Here is a 26,872-nt window from a genome sequence, read left to right as displayed (position 1 = left end):
GAGTCACTGCCAATCGTTCTTGCTCTGAAATATTTGTGTCTTGCTTCTTAATAAGTATTGAAACAAGTTGCAGCAATTTCTTAAAAGTTTGATCATCCATACGAAAAAAGTTTGCGAATAAAAGTTTTGATTATTTATTTCACGAAACTCCATTAATATTTTCTGATAAGCGCCATTAGTGCATCTTTTTGTGAGCCACTCTTTGAACCAAATACTTCTCCGAACGTTTTTTTTTTCTTTGTTTTATTTTTGTACACGACATTTTCGCTTACTGTAATATAACAACCGTATAAATGGATAACAGCAATCATTGCCGCTTAATCGTTTTGCAACAATGGGCGGCAAGAAAATTTATGAAATGTGAGACAATCATGTAACTGCAGAGAATTTGATTGAGGCAATTTTTGTATTGTTGCTCAATTTAGCACAAGAAAAAATGGTCGAAAAATTTGTATTGTGGCAATAGTGTAGTCCTACCTACAACAATCGCGTACAATCGATCTACTTATACATTCGGTCACAGACCAAACACCCATCGCCATAATACATGCAGCGTCTAGCGAACATAGGCCGGCCATCAAAAATAAAATTGCAAAAGCCCAGCACGATAACATTGAAAGATACAACCCGAATAGGCGGGGTATTTGAAGTAGCGAAAAGGTTTTTATAAAAAATAACAGAATATTAGGAAATAAGTTAACACCCCTTTGCACAGAAGAAAAACTTCAAGCACACCTGGGAACGTCTGTTCTCATATGAGGGAGGGTGGTCCATAAGGACAACCTTATATAGTGGTGGCTTTCAAGTAAAAATTTCACAAATTAAAATGGCATTTTATTAGATTAAGCGCACAAAGATTTTCATTCTTCGTTTCTTTTATTTTTACAGGATTGTTCTTGCGATCCTATTAGTATTAGGGACAGTACATGGTCAGATTATCTACTACTCCCACTCCAACTATATCCCGGTAATTGACCGAAAGGTACTGATATGATTGACACCCTGTCGAAACTCCCATAGTTAGCTTTACAAAGCGTATAACACAAGTCGATGACGGAATTATTTTTATCATCGAGAGCACTGCGAAAGTTAGCACAGACGATTGTTCGGAGATTACTACAAACGGGACATAACTCGTCATCTTTCTCTCTTCTACCACAATCAACGGCACCAAATATGTAAATCGGCGTAAAATCGGCGCAGATCACCAGGAGTAGCTGGGTCGCCTCTACTTAACATCATCAGCCACGATCCAATGCTAAGCACGCCCCAACTCCAGAGGATGAACAATACAATCTGCTCATTCATTCACCATTGAAATTTTCAAGGACGAGTTGGAGGCCGCCGGATCACACAAGGTTTATTTGGCTTTATCATCGTTTGCAAATCATATAAAGAAGACAAACATCGAAGGAAATTCGGAAGGCCATTATCAACTACAAAATAACCGAAGACGGTCATGAGCTTGAGTGGTAAGGAGTTAAATCATAAGAATTGAACTTTTTCTTTATGTCATAAAATACACTTTTTGTTTATAAAATGCAGGAATGATGCAATGCACTTTATTTACATTGCAACATTCTGCTAATGCATAAGTTCGTTGCATAGCGACACTTGTCTATGTCGCCAGCGACTGTGTTGGCTTATGCTGATTCGGTTTGCCGGATATAGTAACGCATACTTATGATTTTAGGTTCAACAATATTTTTAGAGTTAAATATTAAGTTCAGTTTTGTATTTTGTATTTCTTCTTCTTCTTAATTGGCGTAGACACCGCTTACGCGATTATAGCCGAGTTAACAACAGCGCGCCAGCGTTTCTTCTTTTCGCTGCGTGGTGCCAATTGGATATTCCAAGCGAAACCAGGTCCTTCTCCACTTGGTCCTTCCAACGGAGTGGAGGTCTTCCTCTTCCTCTGCTTCCCCCGGCGGGTATGTATTTAATCAATAATAAACGTACTTGTTCCGCCCTAGCCGTTACAACATTGCTTTCTTATTTGACTCTGAAAGGACAATAACATAATCGTCAGAGGACACAACATAATTCCGTAAACATTGCGTTCTCATTGACCGTGAAATCACAATAACATAATCGTCAGAGGAAACAACATAATTGGCGCCCAACGAACAAGATTCTACGCTCTTAGATTAGGAATGTCTCGTAATATGTAAGTTCATTACAACTTCTTTCAAATCATACCAAAATTTAACTAAACCGCTGCGCGATAGGTTTATATCAAGTTATTCTAAATAAAAGTATATAATGAATATAACATAAAATATTTACATTCGTGCTTCATACTTAAAGGGTTCATATATATTTCGCGACAATATAAAAAATTCGGTGTAATATAATATGCGCTATGAGCTGGTTGGAAGCAATTGAAAATATTGAAGTAGAATTAGACAGTGAAACAGAGTGGGATACATAGGAAAGCAACTGTCATGTGAACGTAGAAGTTAGCGATAGCCACACACAAAGCGACAGGAATATTAATCAAGTGCAAGAGCTAGTGCAGTTCGCTGTCAGCCAAGCATTGGCGCAGCAAGAATAAAGATTTCAGACACAGCTTAATAATATGAGCGCAAAAGTTAAAAATTTGTGCGTTCAAGCGCCACAAGCGGAAGTTTATCAACGAATTTCAGTAAATTCAGAAATCATGGTGCGATATTCCTCTCGATATAATTAAGTCAATTCCCGAGTTTAGCGGGAGGTCTGAAGAGTACGTGGCATTTAACGGCACCATCACGCATTACCAAGCAGTAACAATCATCAGAAGTAAAGTAAGGGGTGCAGCTAGGGGAGTGCCAGTGTCTCACAACACAGTACTTAATTTCGATGTAATCATAGCTCGGCTAGATTGATCATACCCAGATAAAACTTCGCTACGACTGTTGAGGCAGGGCCTCAAAATGGCTAGGCAAGGGGAATTAAGCCTCATGGAATATTATGATGAGGACGAAAGGAAGTTGACTTTAGTTACAAACAAGATTTTAATGTCATACCAGGCGGAGCAGGCTACAATGCTCAACGATGAGGTCAGGGCAGATGTACTCCACGCCTTCATTTATGACTTAAAAAAGTCCCTTAAGACTATTGTTTTTCTGGCAATTCAGGATGTTTTCAGGAAAATAATAATCATCGACCGCTCAAGAAACAAGGCAGAAACTATAAAGAAGAATGTGGCGGTAAGAGGAACCCCCATTTTGTCAAAAGACAGCAGGGTAACAACAGTCATCAAGATAGGAGCAAGAAAAGAAAACCATAAGCAAGTCCCAAAGCCAATGGAAGTTGACTCATCCTCTTAGTTTAGGCAGGCTACCACTCCTCCAAAGCACCAAATTAGTGGCGAACAGGTTCAAAAAAGGTACAATACGTCAGTAGGGCAACAGGACCAAGACGACAGCGATTTAACAACGTTGTTCACAGCGCCCCAGATTCGGAAGAATATCAAAAGTCCGCGGAAGCCGCTGTAATCGAAGTCGAAGACGTAAGCGAAACATGCGACAATGACTGAGGGAATTTTTTAGAGAACGCTCTCGGCTGCCATATATATCAAGCGACAGCTGGGTGGAAAAATATAAAAATATTAGTTTACACAGGAGGGGCAAAAATTACATTAAGCCCATCAAGGAGCTACAAGAAGTAATTCCCGTCGAAACCGTAAGCTCGATAAATGGCTCGACCAAAGTAACTAGTAAGTGCCATACGAAAATTTTTGGCCAAATCTCCCCATTCTTCGTGCACGACACACTTAACTCTTTTGATGCAATTATAGGATTCGACTTGTTAACGTAAGCAGAAATAGCGGTGAACTAACGTAACAACATTATTAATTACAATAACAAATCCGAGCAATTGCATTATCATTACTGTGACAGTGTAAACTTCACAGATGTGGATGACATAATATTGCCTACATTCATCAAAAAGGTATTCAAAAGCATGATACTGAAAATAATAAAAGTGTTTTCGACCTCTAAGAAGGCGTTGCCATTCAATACCTCAGTTATTGCTACAATCCGCGCTATAGACAGCGAGCCCATATACTCCTAACTATACTCTTACCCTACTTACCCTATGGTAATATTTTGTAAATAACGAAATCAATGTTTATTTTCCCAAGAGTGGGCCGGAAAGGGTTGGTCACTCGTCTGCAAAGCCGGTATTCCCCTAACCTCCCTTACCGTTAGCGATCAGCGCACGCTGACCATTCAGCCGTCAGAACGGGTACCTCAACACCTTGGCTTAGGGTAGTGTTGGTGCGGGTATCCTCATACTTCCACAAAAGGAGATGGGCGTAAAACCGAGGGTTTATTCATCCATGTCGCCATTGTGGGAATTATGAGGTGTCCCTCCGCACCTCATCCGCAACCATGCATACAGCGTGTATACCGGATCGGAAATGTTTGCGACAGCAGTTACTCAACTAAGGACCACTTATGGAAAATACCTGCCTGTGAGAGTGTTGCTGGATTCAGGCTCCTAAGTAAACTTTATGACGTAGGACTTGGCAGTGCCAAGTTGTCTCAGAAGTTGCGGATTCGGCGCTAACACAAAACGTTAAGCATAATAGGAAGCATAATTTCAATATTAAATGGCGAGAAAATTACTACGACTGTCAGCGAAAATCTGGATAATCCGTTGAATTTCGGCTTATCCTCCAGACCACAACATGAATGTTAAGAGCTGGGAAATTCCGCATAATACTAAACTGGCGGATCCAGAATTCCATAAATCAAAAATTTTGATGTCTTATTGGATGCAGAAACCTTTTTCGATCTGTTAGCGGTTGGCCAAATTAAAAGTGACCCTAATCAACCAACCCTACAGAAAACCCTTTAAGGGTGGCTTGTGTCTGGCAAATATGCCCGCAATCTAAGTCCTCCTCCTTCTGCAACTAGCACATTATGCCAATCTGAAGACGACTTAACGTCAATTAATTCGGTGGTCCAAAAATTTTGGGCTTTTGAAGAATTACCTTCAGAAACAAATGGCATCAAATTCACACAAGAGCAAAAATAGTGTGAAAAATTTTTCGTGAAAACAACTCAAGTAGTATCTTTGGAGATAAGAACGTTGAAAGGTCCAGATGTTCATAATGTATCTGGACTTTATGAATAAATACAGAGCACTGGGTAACATAAGTCCAACGAACAATAAGATTCCGAGTGCGCCTCACTACATTTTAAATACCGTAAGCACAACAACCAAATTAGTGTCGATTTTGATGCTTTGAGTCATACTCCATTTCAAATTTCATTGAATTGAATTTCTTTCTCGCTACACGGTTTTTACATCTGCTCAGCGATGCTAATACAACTAAGTATCCATTTGGTTCATTGGCTATTAAAGGATACTTTTATTTTGATGCATAACATACATAGATCTGAAAATTTTGAGTCTCTAGGTCTTATAAGAAGTGCAGGAGGCCGGATTCACCTTAACGAAATGGTTTTCGAACCACCAAATTTTTTTCGACAGTGATTACACTAAGTTGATCTAAAGACTGATGCCCAGAGCATACTAAAATTTTGGAGGAAACACCTCTCCAGTCTGCTTAGTGGCAGTAAAAATAGAATGCCAGGAGAAGGCGAACACGAACCGATGACTGTGGAACAGACGTTCCATTGTCCGCAATGAACAACTTCGAATAGCAATTACCCGCCTGAAGAATAACAAAGCGGCGGCGGCAGATGTGCACCGTCAACCACCGCTCGTAGTAACATACGAGCATCAGTATCGAAACGGACAGACCGTTTTACTTCGACTTGCGATCATCTTACACCGACGAACTTTTTTTTCTTTGGAGAGCAACTTGTCATTTTCTTTGTATATATTTTCCAAGCCTTTACTGGCATCCGACCGAGGAGTTATTACTTTTCATGAAATAACTAATTTCATTATGAACTGATCGACTTTACTTTACCACAGCTTTAAATATGGCTGTTTCTTGAACTAGATTCCGGCACAAGATATATTACAAAATCTTTGTAATATTTCTGTAGATAAAGTTATGTGGCACGATTCCGATTACGTTGGCTGTCGGTGACTGAACACGAATTTCGGTATATATGGGATATGTGCTGATATGGGAGCTTCTCCAGAGGAGGAATATGAAAAAAATAATGTTCCTAACAATTATATATTTTAAAATATTCGCGTTTAAAATTTTAAAAATTTGTATAAATAACACATAATATTTCGCAAAATTTAACTACATTTTTCACATTTCATTTCATAAAAACGGATTTAAGTAATTTCGCCATATATTAAAAATCCAATATATAATAATTTGCAATCGTAATAAATATTGGGTGTTTTAAATGTCCAAAAATTTTTATTTTGTTCGATCTGGCCATAATGGAAAATGTTATAAAAAACGCTTATTTTGAGGCGCTTTCACACTGTAATTAGATGGGCATCCCATTTTCCCTGGCTCACTCACCAATGGCGAATATATTTATATGGAAAATGCCTTCCGCATCATCGGTGCTATCGTCACAGCAGCGGTATGTGCCACTTGCAGGTCACTAAAACCCCCCCCTCTAAGGAACTGTCGCCCACCCTGGGACCGCATTTGCATTACTTCAGGGTGGCGTTCCATTTTTCTCATTGAGAGATTTACATCTGCGCACCTGCGTCCAGGTCCCGCTTTTTGCTGCGAAGCAAAATTGATGCGAATTTCTTGATGATCTCCCAGTTTTCTTTACTCTCCAACATGACGCTGACTAAACTGTCCGCGTTTATTGGGCCAACCAGGTTTTCTACGGCGGTGCGTTCTCGCATTCAAAGAATGTGTGTTCAGCGTCGTCTTCTGTCGCGTCGTTATATAGGCATGACGGCTCTTCGACTTTTCCCATTCTGTGGAGGTACTTTTTGAAGTATCCGTGACCGGATAATAGCTGGGTTGTGTAAAAACCGACTTCTCCGAATTTACGGCTTGTCCATAAGTCTAGGTCTTTTATTAGCTTGGCCGTCCATCTGCCGCGGCTTTCGTTCTCCCATCTTTGTTGCTATGTTGTTATTTTATCTTTCCTTATTTGTTGTATTGCGCACTCATTATCGGATGATTTCTTTAGCTCCCACAGTTTTTCCCTTTCATATGCTAGAAGGTCAATTGGGGCGTTACCGCTTATAACTAATATTGCATGGCCTGATACTGTTCGGTAGGCTGATGCATCTCCGAGGGCTGCGGTGCGGTGCACTCTGGCCATTACCTTGAGCCGGTTTTCCTTTTTAAGCGCGTCCACCCAGATCTCGGCTCCATATAGTAAGATGCTGATTGTCGTCGACATTAAGAGCTTTCTCTTTTCTTGGTTGGGGCTTCCTATGTTGGCCATTAATCGGCTCAGTTGAGAGGTGATTTTCGCTGCCTTTCCTGCGGCGTGTTGGATTTGTACCCAGAAAGTTAGTCTGTGGTCCAGTCTTACGCCTAGGTAGTTTACTGCTTTCTGCTTATCTCGAGAGGTATGTGTTTGTTTGTTAGCAGTAGTAGCTGTTTTCTCCGTAGCGAGCTGGAGGTTGTGTGTGCCGAGCCATGCTTTCGTCTGTATCATGACCTGGTTCAGCTTTCTTCACGCTTCTGCTGTCTCCCTTGCTGTGATTACTGCCGCCATGTTGTCCGCGTAGCCAATTAAATATGATTCGTCTGGCATTTCTAGTTTCAATATAGCGTCATAGCTAATGTTCCATAGGTCTCGGCCTAGAATGGATCCTTGTGCTACTCCTGACGTATCCGCTATTTGTCGTGACCCTTCTTTAGTTTCATAACGCAGTTTTCTGTTGCTGAGGTAACTCCGCACCACAGTCTTGAGGTAGTCGGGTATCTTGAAGCTTTTTTCGAGAGCGTCGATCATAGCCACCCATCTAGCGCTGTTGAAGGCGTTTCGGACATCTAAAGCCGCCAGCAACACTATTCTTTTATATTTATGCCATCTACGCTGGGCTGCTTCTACGTTTTCAATGACGCATTTTATAGCTCCTATAGTTGATCTGCAGGGTCTGAATCCATGTTGAATAGGGGACAGTCCTCCTGCTTCGTTGATAGCCGCTTCGAGCCTGGGTTTAAGTAGGCTTTCGTATAGCTTTCCCGCTGTATCGAGCATGCATAATGGGCGGTATGCTGATGGCGAATTGGGGTCTCCTTTTCCCTTACTGATAAGCACCAGCCGTTCAATGCAGGCGTTGTACATATTCAATAGTACTGCCGGGCGCTCTGCAGCGATTATTTTGAGGATTTCTGCTGGGATGCCGTCCGAGGCGGGTGATTTGTTGCCCTTGAGCTTGCCAGTGGCTAGCTGTAGCTCTTCGAGGGAGAACTGGGAGATTTGCGCAGATCTTAGAGTTTGATCTGGATCATTAGCCCTGCTTTCGTGTGTGGGGAATAGTGCGTTCACGATGTGATCCATTTTGCCAGCGGTTAGGTCAGGTGGCTTTGCTCGAGCGCTGAGTTTCTTCATCACTATCTTATATCCGAGTTCCGAGGGGTTTCTGTTTATATCCTCGCGTAGTTCCTCCCATTTTTTCGTTTTGCTGTCGTTGATGGTTTGCTTCAGCTCCTTTTTTGCTGCTTTGTATAGTTCGGCTTCTTCGGATGCGGCTCCTCTGCGCCTGGATCTCGTGTAGGATCTGCGAAGGCGGAGGCATGTGCGTCTGAGTTGGGCGATATTTTCAGTCCACCAGTAAACTGCTGCCTTATGTTTGCTGTGGGAGGCCTTGGGCATTGATTTTTTACAGGCTCTTGTTATATTAAACATTGTGTGCTCGACAATTTTTTTTGCATTTTTCGGGGAGCTGCTAGATGGGTTTTGGTCGTCTATTGCAGAGATCAATTTCGAAGTATTTAGCTTCGAAATGTTCCACTTTCGTGTTGCAGTGCTTTTCTTGTACTGGTTAGCGTTTGTTCCAGTATCGATAGTGAAGGAAATGTACTGGTGGTCGCTGCCAGTGTAATCCTCCAGGACTTTCCATTTCTTTATTGAGCCTGCCATGCGTTCTGATGATAGAGTGATGTCTGATGTAGTTTCCTCACATCCTGGTCCTCTAAACGTGGTTGTGTTTCCCGTGTTGAGCACTATTAGGCTTAGTCGCGCAGCCATTTCCAAAATGCGCTTTCCTCTCGAGTCCGTGTTTGGCATACCCCACTCTACGGCTTTGGAATTTAGGTCTCCGGCAATAATTAGTTGGCCTTCTATAGACCTGGCTGTGTCCTCAATAATGTCGAGCTTTCTTGGAATTCCTGTATGCTATTGCTTGGTGTAGCAGCTAATAACTGTAAAAATGTCGCATTTGGCCCAGACGAAACCGTTGCCATTCCCATTGTTTACAGTGATGGCGTTACTCCCTGATGGTAGCCATATAGCGGCGGTAGAGGTGCTATCTTCTAGACAGGTACCTCTCTCTTTCTTTTTGTACTGCTCGCTTATGATGATTAACTCGTATTCGTTCTCAATCACCATTTGCGAGAGTATCCGTCAGCAGCCTTGCATCTATGCATATTGGCCTGTAGGATTATTTATTTTTTTACGAATTACTTATTATTTCAAATCTCGTTTCTTCACCGTCTTCACCAAACTTTCAAATATCACTTCCAACTTTTAAAATTCAAAATTTCTTTTTGCGCTCTTGTTGAGCTATATAAGCTTTATTACTTATCACTTCAATTGCAAATTGTACAATGTTTTCTTATAAATAAATATTTTTACACTTTACGCTTCTTTGATGCAAATAGGCACACTACACCAATGACTATCGCATATAGCGATATTAAAAGTTAAATGTTATTAAGCCAAAGTTAAATATATAAACTGAATGATGAAAGCCGAATAAAAAACGAATAATCTCGATATATAATGACCGGATGATGCAAAGGATGCAACGTTCAGGAAAAATGTTCAAATAGACGTTGCGGGCAAGTTGCCTGCTGGACCGCTGGTGGACGCACGGGATGGAGGTCGGAGAAACGTAAACGGTGTATATAATTGATGTGTCGATGCGAACTTTCTAGAATGTTAAAATGGACGGTTTTTTAAATAGACGATTTCAAATAGACGATTGCGAATAGACGATGCGTGCAGCGGCGAACGTGACTTCTAGAAGAATGTAGAACCAAAAAAACGGCACAGCGTCACCTTCTCGTTGGTATAAGATGAAAAATGGAACAAAAACAGTTTGGTGTGGAGATGATCAATGATGCCCTAATTAACATGTTGATGTGGAGAGTGTTGTATTCACTGGTCAGTGATGCCCTGTTTTTTTCTACTTAACATGTTGATGTGGAGAGTGTTGTATTCACTGATCAGTGATGCCCTTTAGTTATAGTTCATCTCAACAGGATATTCATTTGTTTTGGTATGTGGGGTATATTTTGCGGAGCCCGGGATATGGTCAACCTGTTCGTGTTTAGCCTCCACGCAAAGGCAGCATGAATGAGGCTGTGTGCATTCTTTCAATTTAGGATTTTATGCATTTTATGCAGGCACCTTGTCCTCTTCTATCGGGCCTTTTGCAGTCCCAGGTGCCCTGGTCCAAAGCAGCGGAAGCATCTTTTTGGGGTTTCTTTCAGTCGCAGGCTGCAGTTAACCCAGCCGATTTTTATGCGCGCCTGCTGCATCAATATCTCAGCTTTATCCTCATCGAGCGTTGTATATGCCCTGACCTGCTCTCTTGTGTTAGGTGCTGTTATATTTATCGTCAAGTCTTCGATGGAGTCCTGTAGCTCTTTTTTTACAGCCTCTGTTACTTCCTCCTTTGTTGAAAGGGAGTCGAGGTCTCTAATCTTTATTGTGGCTTTTAATTTCAGATCGGCCACAGTTGCGGATTCTCGGAGGGTTATCTTGAGCGCCTCGCAGAAACTGGCTTTTGTGGTCTGTCCCTTCTCTAGCTCTAGTAGTAAAGCCCCGGCTCTTGTTTTGCGGATCCCTTTAATTTTCACATCTGCTTCTTTTAGATTTACCTTGGTGCGGATATTCTTGAGAACCTCGGCGTAGCTATTTCCTTCTGCTGGTTTAATGATTACGGCCTCCGATTGTCGTTTGGGCCTGCTATTTGCTCTCTGATTTGAAGCCATATTCCTCCCTTGTTGTCTCTTTGTTGGGTTTTTGTGTTCCGTTCTTTCGGTTGCGGGTGTCTTCCTTGCAGGACTTTCTGCCACTGGCCATCCTTTTCGCTTCTTGGTCGCACTGTTTCTCGAGGCTCCACTGGGCTTGTCGCCCGCCGCTTCGAGGTTGTTGGTTCTAGGGTATTGATCCGTCTGCTTAGAAGTCCACGTCTTTTCTCGTTTTCTGTGATGAGCCAGTTTCTGCGGTAGCTCTTCATTACATCGAAGAGTTCATCCAGCTGAGCCGCTCCGTTCTTGACATCCAAGCTGACGTTCTTTTGCTTTGCCATCGCCGTTTTCATGATTTGTACGATAGCCTTGCATTCTTCCAAAGATTCCTCTTTTGCTCGTCTCGTTTGAGTAATGTACTCCTGTTTCGGCGAGTTTTGAGATCCTTCTGTGGTGGCCACTGGAGTGCTCTTCCCTTCTGTTTGTTTTGCTGTTGGTTCTTGTGTAACAGGAGTTCTCTCCCGTTTTTTCGAGTTGTTAGGGAGTTATAGAGAGTGTAGGGGATCTGAGTATCCTACTACTTCTACGGAACACGGTCCCGTATTCCTAGTCTTGGACTGCTTTAATTGAGCAGGGTCTAAGGACTCTTCAATGGATATGATCCAGCTGTGGTTTGACTTTTGAAGGTATCTAATGTTATGCACCAATTATGCAATTATTTTCCTCGGTCAAGACGCTTCTGCCATAATCAGTAAATTTTTCTCTACTATGTGTTATTGGACAAGCCACCTCTTATGCTTGCCGGCAAGATTCTGGGGACTGTTTAAGGATGTTAAGGTCTTCCTTTTTAATGAGTTGGAATGGGGGGATCATAGGAACACATTTATTTAGCTCTTCCATATTTACTTGTCAATTCGTTTTCTTATGATTCCTGAAATTGCTGATCTGCTTATCTACACCTTAATAAATTATTAATTCAATGTAGCGGTAATCCAAATTCCAAGCGAAGCCAGGTCCTTCTCCACCTGGTCCTTCCAACGGAGTGGATGTCTTCTTCTTCCTCTGCGTCTCTGGGCGGGTACTGCGTCGAATACTATCCGAGCTGTAGCGTTTTCGTCCATTCGGACAACATGACCTAGCCAGCGTAGCCTATGTCTTTTAATTCGCTGAACTATGTCAATGTCATCTCTTCCCGAACCCATTCTGTCTATCCGGCTACTTACCTCGCATAAACTCCTGAAGACGTTCCACCATAACTCATTTCACCACTTTTCCAAAAACTGAAAAGAGATTGATGCTTTTATAACAACGAGTATCGCTCCTGACCTTTTCAAGGGACTTCAAGAGAAGAACAACTCTAACACTTTTCCTCTCGCATGGAAAATATCTCTCCCGGACTTCGAGGTATTCTACTTCTCTTCTTTTACACCATTAAAACTTGGGGACCGTTGAGACCTAACCAAACCAATTGCATACCCAACTCCCCATCATCTTATGCAGGGACCGGTACCTCTTCTGCTTGAGGTACTGTACCTGGAAAAAAACGCTCCTAATAGAACCCCAAGAACCCTCTCGTACATTAAAAAGGATGCCTCTTGGTAAATGCTTCCGGTAAAGGAATATATTGAACTCCTCTCCAGGCATTTTCTGCTCTCGCAAATCGGCTTCGCAATCATCTGCTTTGAACATAGCCAACAACCATAAGCATCAAAATCATTGGCAAATTACATCGACGACATCGGTAACAATTCTTTACCTCAGATGACGGACGCATCCGACTTAAGACAAGCACTGAACGCCATTCACAGAAGAGATAATAACACTTTCCCATCGTCATGGGAGTTTAATAACACCCATTGCAGGAAAAGAACCTGAATTGTTTTGCAATTCTAAAGAGTCACTCATGTAACTTCTTTTGGGATATTTAACCTTTTAAATTAGCTCTTAGCCAAAATCCGCAAATGACATCTCAAGAGTAAATCATTGTATAAACCTACAAATAACAAATCCTATAATTTTCACCTATGCATACGCAAGCGAAAGCTTATAGAATGACAGAAATTACATTAAGAATGCAATAGAATGAGGGAAGACTCAGGGCAGAAGCGCAGGCAGTTCGTTAGGGTTTCCTAAATATTCTATTACTAAAACGGCCAAATGCCTAAGAAAAGGCAAGAGTGTGTTGCCGTGTTATGCTATCCAATTTATTATTTTAAGTACGTTTTTGTTAAATTTTCAAATGTATTTCGATTATTAAAATTAATAAAGATTAAATTTACCTAGTTTTGATTTAAATTTTATTTATTGTATCAAACTATTGGTAAATCTCTTTTATTTTATTAAAAATATTTGAAGAATATATCTATTTTTGTTTAAATTAATACAAATAGTAATAATAGTTTGACAGATTTTAAATGGACGAAAACACAATTTTTCGTGCGAAAACCAGTTTTTCCCACGAAAACATGTTTTCGTTGTCGGTCCGAACATAGTATAAAATCTGTCAAACGAAAACACATTGAAAACCAGTTTTCGCTGAAAACTACTTGAATACTTACATAGCAATCATTATAATCGGTGCCTGCTCTAGTTTAATCGATTTTATTGGAAGACATATTTTGCTGGCCCTAAATTGTCACTTGATATTTGTTTACATTCAATATACAAATTCAGCTGTCACTTGATATTGTCATATTAGGGGGATTCTCTTGCTCTTGCAAAACCCTTGGACGGTGCACGAATTGCAGAATTTGCCTCTTGGTGCAACGGCACAAAAACAAACACCCGCAGAAAATTATTTGCAATGGCTGTAAAATATGTCAGACCAAAACCCATAGGGCAATTCAGAATCTGGTGAATTGCCCTCAAGTTTATTTTCGTGCCGTCATTTATCACTAAATTCTGCAATGGGTGCTCTCTTGGCTTTGCATATTTCGGTATATGATTTTTACATTTTGTGTCATCGTGCAATCGTGCAAGAGCGAGAGAATCCCCCTATTGATATTGAAAAATGGAAAAGCAAAAATACAAAAAAACAAAAAAATTGGGGAGTAATAGGGGAGAAGCCCTACTCAATGAATTGTGGCAAAGCAAAATTAGTGCTCTTCGCGGGCCAATATTAAGGCATCCAAAACTTACCATTCTCGTTGCTCAAAATGTAAACAACCAAATAAATTTGTGTGTTGTCAGTGAAAACTCATCGAAAACTCACATTGTCGGCCCGAACGACTTAGATTCCATTACCTACAATTGTGTTTTTAAAATGCTTTTAATGTCGGTCCGAAAGATCCCCTTTTTACAAATGTATTTCTGTCTAAAATAAGAAAAGGAGAAAGAAACCTTTTTTACAAATGTATTTCTGGGAAAAATAAGAAGTCATATTTTTGGACTATTATATAATAATTGCAGCACAAATTTTATATACCAATCAAAATAATAAATTTAACATGAAAAATGATATGTTGATTTATGCTTGTATAAGTATATTAGATTTAAGACTTCGCTCATTCCCAACCCAATTTGCATAATTTTTCTATAAATTAACAATATTAAATTAAATATTAATTTTTTGGAAAGATGGTATTTTGAAAATGTACTTTATTTGGCACAATTCCGATTTCTTTAGCGCTGCGATTTGAAGGTACCGTTGGAAAGAGGAAGTCCTCCGCAAACGCTTAGTTTACGAGATATTTGAACTTAAAGTTCAAAAATTCGCAAAATTCGAACATTTCAAGAAGCTATTTCACCACGTTAAACACACTTTATTCACATTTTTCTCTTCAAATTAATTAAATTACACTATAATCTTTTAAATAAATCCACATTTTACACTTTCAGCAGGTTTTTTATTTAAAAAATCTTTATTTTAAAAATTACATTTTACACTCGTTTCAACCTCATTTGTTTACCAAAAATTACGAAAAAATGGAGCGCTGCCATGTGATGACAAAGCAATTCTCTGAGTATCATAAAAAATAACTGGAAATCGCTGACAGAAATAATAATCAAAATTTATCAACTTTATAACGAAAACTTAAATTTTATTTGAATATGAGTGCATAATAACCAAAGAATATAACCACTTTCACCACTTTATAACAAAAAGTCAATATATTTTTTTATTTTTAACGCAGAAAGGAGTACTACGTGAAAGTACTTCAGTCACCCCGGGTATTCGCTCGGCCAGAGTTATTTTTTTAGAGCGCGGCCGAAGGCCGCCAACGCAGAAAGGAGTACTACGTGAAAGTACTTCAATCACCCCGGGTATTCGCTCGGCCAGAGTTATTTTTTTAGAGCGCAGCCGAAGGCGCCAACGCAGAAAGGAGTACTACGCGATAGTAGTACTTCAGTCATCCCGGGTATTCGCTCGGCCAGGGTTATTTTTTTAGAGCGCGGCCGAAGGCTGCCAACGCAGAAAGGAGTACTACGCGAAAGTACTTCAGTCACCCCGGGTATTCGCTCGGCCAGGGTTATTTTTTAGAGCGCGGCCGAAGGCCGCCAACGCAGAAAGGAGTACTACGCGAAAGTACTTCAGTCACCCCGGGTATTCGCTCGGCCAGGGTTATTTTTTTAGAGCGCGGCCGAAGGCCGCCAATGCATAACGGAGTACTTCGCGAAAGTACTTCAGTCACATAAATTACGTTTTACACATATACATAGGTAGAAAGTATTTTTTTATGTTTAATATAGAAAAAAGAATCACGCGATAAAACAAACAAAGAAAAATTGTTAAAAATCCTACATATTTACTGTTTAAGATGTGGCAAGGCTCGTTTTCCTCATAATTGTAAACAATCTGACCCCTTCAACGATGAGTGTGCTAAGTGATTTTTAAATTAATAAATTTAGGTAAAATATAGCAAAGTAAAAGTGAAATGTAAGCTTATTTCAAAGCTTAGAGTGTGTATTTAAATATACAAAGTAAAAAAATGTGAAAAAATTTTGTGAAACATAGAGAAATAACATGTTTTCTTAGTGCAAATTTTTGAACTTTTAATCGTGAATATTTTAACAAATATTAGCAATTTTTACATTATTTTTTGATAGTCATCCTCTGGAGAAGCTCCCCTATCCGTACATACCCCATTTATACGGAAATTCGGTTTTTTACCCCTCCGCCAAAGTAATCGGAATCGTGCCCTTTATTTTTATTATATAACACAACCGTCTTAATACTCGCTCTACTAATTTCATATTGCCGAAGTGCAAATGGAATATGTTGCCTTTTCAAAATTTTCATAGAAATGAAAACTGCGCTGTCAAACTGATGAAGTGACAGCTTCAATATATGGCATACTAATTAGTATTCCATACATTGTAAACAATAAGCAATATGGAGTCTCCACAGGCAATAGGCACGGCAATACAGTTAGTATGACAAAAATTTTATCCTGTCGAAATGCCACGTTAGTATGCCATAAATTTTTGCCTGTCGAAATGACCCGTTAGTTTACTATTTTGCTCCTCCCTTTCTTTATCGATTTAATGTGTTATTGATGATGAAAATTACTATATTTTAGAAGTTTGGTGTACTATAGGTTTGTTGTTTTTGGGTTGGTAATGTATTCGACAGTGCTATATCTGAAGTATAAAGGCGTCATATTTTCGTAATCATGGGTTTTGCGATGCTTGACTAGCTATTGACGGTATGTATGCTGTTTTAAATAAAAATGGTTTTTTCGTTCAAGGTGTATAAAGTTACATGCTTATATATGCATATGTATGTATGTACATATCTAGGGGCTCATGTTTATTTGGTTGCCTATATATAAAATTGAATAAGTAGCTTTTATTTCCTTAACTTCCGTTTTAACAATTTAAATATGGGCTAAGATTTAGAATAGAATATCCAGATTCAGAAGGGAAGATTAAGAAAATATACGTATACAAATGTATATGAATGTACATACATAAGTATACTTACACACATTGTAAAATAATACGCCCGTGTAGCATTCAAAGACTAATAAATTCTTTTTTAGGGGAAACTTTAGTATACGATCCCACGATTTCAGGGTTAAAAGTGGTATGGTTGGATAGGGCTGATGCTCCAGACTAAGAAAATATATAATTGTTGCCGCCGCAAACTTATAGTTTTCGAGATATTTGCATTTAAAGTTGAAAATTTCGCTAATTTAATTTCAGGGATAATGGGATGCTCAACTTATTCCAGTGTGAGAGCGCCTCAAAATAAGCGTTTTTTTATAACATTTTCCATAATGGCCTGGTCGAACAAAATAAGAATTTTTGGGCATTTAAATTAAAATACCCAAATTTTTTTACGATTGCAAATTATTATATATTGGACTTTTAATATATGGCGAAACTTAAATCCTTTTTGACACAGTTCCGATTTCTTTGGTGCCGCGATTTGAAGGTACCGTTGGAAAGAGGAAGTCCTCCTGATTAAAAAAATACAGTGGCTCACATCCAAAGTCGGGCAAAAGTATGCAATAGGTTGAAGTGATATTTTTTTTAAATAAATGTAAACTGTTTTCAAGAAACAAGAAATGGTTTTTAAAGTTTATTTATTCAGCAATATTTCACTGCTAGTACTAGTTCTATTTTATTAACATAACGACGCTCAAAAACAAAAATGTAAAAATTCATTAAAAATATGGCCACATTGTAAGTCAGGCAACAAATTCCGTCTCCTCGTCGCAATTTACACAGGGCACTGCAGGCTCAGGAAGCACCTGTCCAACATGGGCATAGTCTCCTGTGCTAACTGCCGGTTCTGCGACCTGGAACAGGAAACACCAGCACACCTAATCCTGGATTGCACAGCAATCTGTGGAAAAATGCTTAAGGCCCTGGATTCCATCTATATCAGCAGGGATCACATCACCTCAGTAGCGCCCGGCAAACTCCTGGAGCTATTCAGGCTGCTGGGACTCTGGGAAGACATGTGATATCGTAGAGGGCACAATAGACCCTAGGTCGCGGTGCATTACCTCATAACATTTATCTATCTATCTATCTAAGTCGGGCAACACACTTCCTTTTGGCTTGTGTTTGTAATAAGTGCGATGTTTAGTATCTTGTTGCGTATCCATTTTGCTTTTCCACTTCTTGGAGTCTATTAGGAATACTTTCAACCAGTTTACGACAAACATCTGGAGTTATTTTCGTCCATTCCTCTTGGAGCACAGCTTTAAGTTGAACCTGTTGGTGCACCTCCTATTTTGAACCCCGCGACCTAGCTCATCCCACAAATGCTCTATCACATTAAGGTCGGGGCTTTGCGCTGGAGTTTTTATGACCTTGGGGCAGTTATACAGCAACCAAGTCTTCACCAATAACGAGGAGTGCTTCGGGTCATTGTCCTGATAAAACTTGAAATTATCAGCAATACCCAACATACGCGCACTTTCCTTCACATTTGCCTTCAATATATTCAATAAATATTTTTATCCATTATTCCTTCAATAAAATGGAGTTTGCCCACACCAGAGGCCGCCATGCATCCCCAGACCATTACGGAACCTCCTCCGTGCTTAACGGTCTTTTTCGTGTTTTTATTTTTATATTCTTCGTTTGGCTTACGCCACACAAAACGTCTGCCGTCAGATCCGAACAAATTAAATTTACTCTCATCTGTGAAAAGAACCTTAAAATAATATAATTTACTTATTAGGAAATGTTCAAACATAATCGCGTTTACAATTTACCTGACTCCAAAATGAGAAGTCTTCCGTTTTGTATTCGCGCGCAAAATCAAGCCGATTTTTTTTATTTTTTGCACTAATCCAGGGCTTTTTTCGCGCCACTCGTCCATTTAAGTTGTTTTCCCGTAACACTCTTCTTACAGTTTCCGCACAAACACTAATCCCAAAATTTTCTTTGAGAGATAGTTTTGGGGCGGAGAGAAACGGATCCTTTTGAATTTCTTTTAAAATATACTTTTCATCTCTCGAACTTAACTTTCTTTTAGCTGCTTTTCTTTGCTTATTTTCTATTCTTTCGCTGTCTTTATATCTACTTATGATATCATGTACAGTCGACTTATTTTTATTTACTAAAACCCCAATTTCTCGTTCAGTTTTACCTTTTGAATGGTGATAAATGACCAATTTTCGCTCTTCGATCGTTGACTGCTTTATTTTACGTGACATTTCAAAAACCAGGAGAACGAATGTTGTGAAATGTTACTTACTTCAAACCTTGATTTCAACTAAAATTTGCTCGATTTAAAAATCATATTTCACTCCGTTTCGCGCAGGTGTTTTTTTCTTTTTTTTTGTTTGCAGTACCGTTATACTAATGTGTATGGTTTTAATTGTTGCAAGCATTTATTGCGTTATAAGTAAGTAATTGTAGTGGGAAAAAAGTTAAGAAAAAAAATGAGTTTTAAATATTTAAAAAAACCAACACAGATATGTTGATTGCTTGCCCGGCTTACGATGTGAGCCACTGTATATCGGGTTATAGGTACCGCAAACGCTTGGTTTACGAGATATTCGACCTTCAAAGTTCAAAAATTCACAAAATTCGAACATTTCCACAAGCTATTTTACCACATTAAACACACTTTACTCACATTTTTCATTTCAAATTAATTACATTAAACTATAAACTTTTAAATAAATCCACATTTAACAGTCTTTTTACCGAAGAAATCTTTATTTTAAAAATTACATTTTACACTCGTAGTGAACATCATGTGTGTGCTAAAAATTACGACGAAATGGAGCGCTGCCATGTGATAATAAGGAAATTCGCTGACATGCCTTTTTCCCAAAAATTCCTCTATCCATTCATGTGGATATGTTCTTTATTTAATTTAATAAAGAAATAAGTAATATTATATAGTAATATTATATAATAGTATTATATATATTGTCACCTATTATACAAAAACACGTATTATCAAAAATAAATGGAAAGCGCTGACAGAAACAATAACCAAAATTTAACCATTTTATAACGAAACCTCAAATTTTGTTTCAATATCAGTGCAAGATAACCAAAAAATATAACCACTTTATAACGAAACTCAATATATTTTTTTTATTTTATCGCAGAAAGGAGTACTAAGCGAAAGTACTTCAGTCACCCCGAGTATTCGCTCGACCAGGGTTATTTTTTTAAAGCGCGGCCGAAGGCCGCCAACGCAGAAAGGAGTACAAGGCGAAAGTACTTCAGTCACATAAATCACATATTACACATATACATAGAAAGTATTTTTTTCTATAGTTAATATAGAAAAAATAATAACACGAAAAAACAAACAAAGAAAAATTGTTAAAAATCCTACATATTCGGTGTTTAAGATGTGGCAAGGCTTGTTTTCCTCATAATTGTAAACAATCTTACCTTTTCAACGATGAGTGTGCTAAGTGATTTTTAAATTAATATTTTTATTTTATTTTAAAGCTTACATAATAAACAAATTATTATATACAGTGGACCAATAAAGTTTACATACACCTAATTCCATTAAATTCCGACACGTTTATTTGTTTCAAAATTAATAAATTTTGTGGTTTTTTTCTATCCATTTCAAGATATGTATATTTAACATTAAACATAGCATATCAAAATATTTTTTTTTTTACACAAATAAAAAAAAATTAAAGTTAAAGCTTAAAATGAGCATAATTTATATCAAAAAAGTTTACGTACACTTATGATTGTTTACATAAATCAAAAGTAATTACAATACTTTTAACGGGTTTTTGGCCTACATTTTGTTGCTATTACTGTCCCTAGACATCGTTGTATGCTCCTCACTCAATTTCTAGAATTATTTCCGGATATTTTGACCCACTAAGTCCATGATCCAGCTTTTTGGCCTTATTTTGATGAAATTCGATGTTTTCGAATACGGTTTTCCAAAAAGTTCCAGATATTTTGAATAGGATTAATGTCTAGTGATTGCGGGACCTATGGAGTTATTTTTATTTCCATAACAACCATTCATGTACAAGATAAGACATGTATTTTGGGTCGGTACCCTGTTGGAAATTGGTTTTGCTGCTATTAACAGCCGATTTAAGCACACTTAAAATTTAAATTTTTTTCCTAAAATGTTCAGATACGTATGCTTATCCATGTTTTCACTAATAAAGTCCAAATGTCCAACTCTAGATGCAACCATAAACCCGCAAACCATAACATTACCCCCACAGTGCTCTACCATTGGCAATACATTTTGTCCTTGCGACTCTTCATCGATCTTTCTCCACACTTTTCGTGATCTATTCGAACCAAATTTATTAAATTTTGAATCGTCGGTGAACAATATGTTTTTCCAAAACCAATAAGGTTTGTTTAAATAGTGTTTAGCAAACGCCGACATTTTCTTTATATTAACCTTATATATGTATGGCTTACGACGCGCGACTCGTCTATGATAACCAGCACTCTTTAACAAATTCCTTACTGTTTGGGGATTTATTCTTTTGTGTACATTTCAAAAATGTGTAAGCATATGTATCTGAGCATTTTAAGAAAAAGATTTAAATTTTAAGTGTGCTTAAATCGGCTGTTAATAGCAGCCATTTGTATTTACCACAGGATAACGGCACAAAACACACAACTTATCTTGTACGTGAATGGTTGTTATGGAAATAAAAATAACTCCATAGGTCCCGCAATCGCTAGACATTAATCCCATTCAAAATATCTGGAACTTTTTGGAAAACCGTATTCGAAAACATCGAATTTCATCAAAATAAGGCCAAAAAGCTGGATCATGGACTTAATGGGTCAAAATATCCGGAAATAATACTAGAAATTGAGTGGGGAGCATACAACGATGTCTATGGACACTAATACCAACAAAATGTAGGCCAAAACCCGTTAAAAGTATTGTAATTACTTTTGATTTATGTAAACAATCATAAGTGTACGTAAACTTTTTTGATATAAATTATGCTCATTTTAAGCTTTAACTTTAATTTTTTTTATTTGTGTAAAAAAAAAATATTTTGATATGCTATGTTTAATGTTAAATATACATATCTTGAAATGGATAGAAAAAAACCACAAAATTTATCCATTTTGAAACAAATAAACGTGTCCGAAATTTAATAGAACTAGGTGTATGTAAACTTTATTGGTCCACTGTAAACTAAAATACGCAGCGCTACCATCATAGGCTTTCGGCTGTCTGGTGGGAAAAATTAGAAACTTGTTTAAATACAACGAAGGAGATCTGTATCCTTCAGATAACTGTAAATTTTAGATATGTTGCTAATAGTTGGGTTCATTAAAAGCTGAACAGGATCATCATTGTTAAAGTTTTTAAGTCTGAGGCTGTCCAGGGCAGGACAAAAAACGAGTAGGTGTAGCACACTAACCGTTGACTCACAAAAGGGACATTGGCTGATGTGACTACCATCCAGAAGGTGTGCATTGGTAATGATAGTGTGTTCAATGCGGAGTCTGACGTACGGAGTGATGAGATTGACTGGCAGAGAGGTCGGAAAGTTAGGTTTCGTGCGATTTGGGTTAATTCTTGAGAAATGGTGATTGTAAATTACCCAATCAACAGCTAAATTGGTGCTTCTCAGTTGAGCGATGAGCCGGTAGATATCGCCCTTAACGAAAAATGGTGAGGTTATAGTGGGAGAGTGACACATTTCCTTGGCAATTGAGTCCGCAAGCATGTTTCCAATTATACTCGAGTGGCTGGGAACCCACATAATTCTGAGTTTATGTGGAAGAGATATCAAAATGTCTCTGATGGCGCAAATGATGTACATAATTGGAGTTATTGCAGTTTTTTAAAGCTAGAAAGCAGGATAAACTCAGTACAGATAATACATATATTAATATATAATAGCAGGCCATACGAATTAGGGTTTTCATCTTCACTAACTGCAGCGAAGGAGGTGTGAGTACCTTTTGATCCGTCTGTAAATAGAAGTTTCCAACCAGCTGATTTGAGAGGAGCTGTTACTTTCACGAAGTGGGCTTTGTAAACATTGCTAGAAGTATTGTTCTTTCGTAGTTGAATAAATCAGAAACAAATGAGGCTACACTCACACGCCACGGGGGGTGTTTAATACTCCAAGGTAAAGCTATTTTATGCGGTAACTCATTTACTTTCACAAACATGGCGCATTTGTATAACGATGATTGAATCTTTGGCGATCGTATACGTGTCAGAGATGAGTGGAAATCCTTTTTCAGAATAAAACTGGGATTGATTATGAGCTTAGGATAGAGTTTATATAAGCTGTCTTCCATATTGTCTTTTAAAAAAGGTAGTCCAGATTCAGGCAATATATTTTTTATCGGAGATGTTGGAAACGCACGAATAGAACGACGGGCAGCAGAATGGTACGGTGCGTCAAGCAACTTGATATGATTTTTAGAATGGTGTCCATATATTTCTAAGCCGTAATTAATTATTAATAAGATGAGAGCTTTGGTGACCTTTACCAGTAGAGCCGGGCCAATGAGTGAGCGCTTACATGAAAGATACTTGATTATGTTAAGTAAGGTTGCAAATGACACAGGAAGGAGATATATCGCAGTGTTTAGCGGTGTGTCCTAATAGCTGACAAGTTTTGCTGCGCATAGGATTAGGGTAGTACGGACGGACATCTAGGGTTCTCCAGGCTACTTCAATTCTGTTAGGAAGTGTATATTTATTGAATGTTAATAATACGGCACCTTAGGTACACAAACGCCTTTAACCATTTTGTTAAACTTATGGACTGCAGAGACACCTTGTTCCTTGAGACCTTCAATTATTTCATCGTCGCCAAGTTGGCAAATAAAGGGGGCATAAATTGTGCCCTTGTCTGAGTTAAGGGTGCTGTGCAGAGCGACTTCAACAGCACCTGCACCGCGTAGATTCTTAGTGAAAAGGAATTTATCAGCAATTTTTTGATTTTTTACAAGGAGGAGTAGGCTGCCATCGCGAAGTGACGAGATGTTGTTAATATCTTTACTGATAGATTGAATACCTTTATAAATCGCGAAGCAGGAGATGGATGTAATAGGTTTACTGGCATCCCGCGATTTAATGACGAGGTATTTGGGGTCATCCTTCTTTGTTATGGGGAGTTCCGGAAATAGTTCCAACGTTGATTGTTCAGGCTTTTTTCTTTTAGTCTTCTGGGCTGAGGATAATAGGGCAAACCTATTATCACCCAGATTGTTGGCCCCAGGGGGCATTGTGAAAATATTACTTCTTATGTATGCAAAAATGTAGGAATGTAGCACTAGTTAACAATAAGAAATAAACACAACGAGAAAATAACAGTAAAAAAGTTTTTTGTGCACAACTGTAAAGTAGCGTTATAACACAGACACCGCTAGAATGCAGATGCTCAACAACAGCACTAGCGAGAGAAAAAAAATGCGACCGTACGGTATGACAACACGGTTTCGACAGTTAAATTAATATATTTAGGTAAAATATACCAAAATAAAAATGAAATGTGAACTTATTTCAATGTTTAGAGTGTATATTTAAATATACAGAGTGAAAAACGTGAAAAATTTAGTGAAACATAGAGAAATACCATGTGTTATTAGTGCAAATTTTTGAACTTTTAATCGTGAACATTTAAAAAAAAATATAAGATATTTTTATATTTTTTTTTGGATATTTCTTCTCTGGAGAAGCTCCCCTATCCGCACATACCCCATATTTCGGTTTTTTTACCCCTCCGCCAAAGTAATCGGAATCGTGCCTCCCTTTTTTTTATGATTTTATGGTATGTTAACCCTTATGTCAGCACCCGGGTACCCGGGTGTCCACCACCACACTTTTCTGTTAGTAATTCGGTGAAACATTTTTTTTTTCGAACTGAGCTTCCGGATCCTTGAAATTTAACTTCCAACAGAGCTATTTCAGTATTTAAAATTGAAAAAAAAAAATTTGTATGAAGTTGAAAAATATGTTTGAAATTAGGTAACTCGCGGGGAGCACCCGGGTACCCGGGTACCCACTATATGAAAAACAATGCAATCATCTGTAAATGAGATTCAATACTGATAAATGTTTCAACTAGATAACTTGGGGATAATACATACATAAATAATTACATGAATTGGGAACATAAATTTATTAAATCTTCATTAATTATTCAGCACAATCAGGACTTATTTCTTTCGATATAGAGTGTTCATCGCATACAGGCCTTTTGCAATTGGTACAATTTTCTCGAGTTTTTCTTCGCCTTTTGATTGTCAGTTGGTAGCAGACGTGACAAGAACCAGTGACTTTTTTCCTACCAGAGCTGTCACGCGAAAATCCGAGCACGCTTTTGATAAGAATAACAGCTTTGTTTTTTTTCCGGGCATATGAACAAAGCACAACAGAACGTTCGTGAAAACTGAGGAGAGAAGAGAATTTAGGTCTAGATTTATTTGCAGCCATTTGATTGGGTATATAAGATTTATTCTTCTTCAATTGACCAGTGATGTTCCATGAGAGCCAGTGTTTAGCAAGAGGCAAAGTCATAAAATAATTCCTTCCACTTCCTTTGAATGGAGCTGCAAGTTCTTTTACGACTCTCTCTCCTTGATTTTTTTTCGAACATTGGCAGTTTTTCCTGTGTAAAGAATTCCCGACAAGGGATATGCGTTTTCGGCATTGCAAACCGCCAAATTTTTATGTCGTATTTAGCGGATTTCGAAGGAATGTACTGTGTGAATTTTGTGTTCCCACAATAAGGATAAAACTGATCATCGATTTTTAAATTTTCCGTAGGTTTGTAAACTTTACCCAAATTTGCATTGAACATTGTCCATAAATCACGTATAGGAGCAGCTTTATCATTTTCTGTACGTGCTTGGCGTGTGTTGGTATCATCAAAACGAATATAACGCAAAAGCGATCGAAATCTGTTGAAACTCATCGCCGCACGATAAAGAGGATACGTGTTACTCTTTCACATATCGATAGTATGATTCGTATTCGAATTATTGACGCCAGATCAAATCAGAATCCCAATGAACGCATACATTTGTTGCACAGCTACCGAAGGCCACGCTCTATTCGAATTAGGATTTTGCGCGTTATGTTCTTTATAGACGCTTAGAGCTTTCTGGTTAGTATAGCGAACCATTTCAACTGAGATTATAGTCTTAAATATATCTCCTATGGACAATGTTTCTGTAGAACTAGCAGGGCCACTTTTCTGTCGCAAAATATTGTGAGAAGCAGTTTGTCGAATTGCAGGCGGCTTCTTACACCAAACAGTTTTGTCTTTCGCAACGTATTCATCGGCATTATCTGTACCTGCTTCTTCCCCTCTCGTCGATACACCTGCAGCTGTGTCGTCTGCTTTACTCCCTTCTGACTCACTGGTATGTTTATTTACATGACATGACAAATACCAGTGTTGCCACATATTGTGTTTTGAAAAAAATTTCCAAAATATTTTCTGTTTGTCATATACTTATAGAGACAATGGTATAAACGGTTTTCGTATCTTATATTATTTGATAAATAAAGATAAAAAATATACCTGGTCGGTCCAACAGCGGGGTGTTCATAGTTCTTTTGTGTCGAACTACTTTCTGCACTGGCAGTCTTCGGCCACGCTTCAAACAAAATAACCCTGGTTGGTCCAACCCCGGGGTGTTCATGGTTCTTTTGTGTCGAACTAATTGGTGCCATTATTTTCAATTATTTTTGAGTTTCGTTTCGGCACGTATAAATTGGAATCTCATACCAGGTTTTTTCAACAAAGTTTCCTAACTGGTCCTTGTTTTAGAACGTTTGCTTCCCAATCCATTCCTTAAAAACCCCTCCAATGGTTTACAAATGGATTCAAGTCGGGAGATTGACATGACCATTTCAGAGAATTCTCACCTCTCCAAAATCGAAGTATGCTAAGGATCATAATCCTGCTG

The 26,872-nt window shown here is 38.4% G+C and overlaps 2 protein-coding genes across 2 annotated transcripts in view; one reads left to right on the top strand and one right to left on the bottom strand.

Annotated features, from left to right (window-relative positions):
- Window positions 1-7,984: 7,984 nt before the first annotated feature.
- LOC126765178 (uncharacterized) lies at window positions 7,985-9,101 on the bottom strand. Its single transcript, XM_050482757.1, has 2 exons — window positions 8,169-9,101; window positions 7,985-8,095 (listed from the first exon to the last, which is right to left on the bottom strand). The coding sequence occupies exons 1-2, from the start codon at window positions 9,099-9,101 to the stop codon at window positions 7,985-7,987; spliced, it is 1,044 nt and encodes a 347-aa protein (XP_050338714.1).
- Window positions 9,102-16,498: 7,397 nt separating this feature from the next.
- Window positions 16,499-26,872, top strand: part of LOC126765402 (actin-binding protein WASF3) — a 101,899-nt gene continuing 91,525 nt past the window's right edge. The window contains exon 1 of the mRNA XM_050483134.1: window positions 16,499-16,695. The gene's annotated coding sequence lies outside the window, so the exon portion shown is untranslated. The remainder of the gene's footprint in view (window positions 16,696-26,872) is intronic.

The sequence above is a fragment of the Bactrocera neohumeralis genome, unplaced genomic scaffold (genome assembly GCF_024586455.1).
Source record: "Bactrocera neohumeralis isolate Rockhampton unplaced genomic scaffold, APGP_CSIRO_Bneo_wtdbg2-racon-allhic-juicebox.fasta_v2 cluster10, whole genome shotgun sequence".
Lineage (NCBI taxonomy): Eukaryota > Metazoa > Arthropoda > Insecta > Diptera > Tephritidae > Bactrocera > Bactrocera neohumeralis.
This window is presented reverse-complemented; position numbering and strand designations above follow the sequence as displayed.

Bases quoted from the DNA above. Each gene is read 5' to 3' on its own strand.
- LOC126765178 (XM_050482757.1), bottom strand. From the start codon at position 9,101: ATGGCTGCGCGACTAAGCCTAATAGTGCTCAACACGGGAAACACAACC. The intron at 8,096-8,168 runs GTGCTTATCAGT...TGCTCGATACAG, and splicing joins ACGCCTGCATTGAACGGCTG to CGGGAAAGCTATACGAAAGC.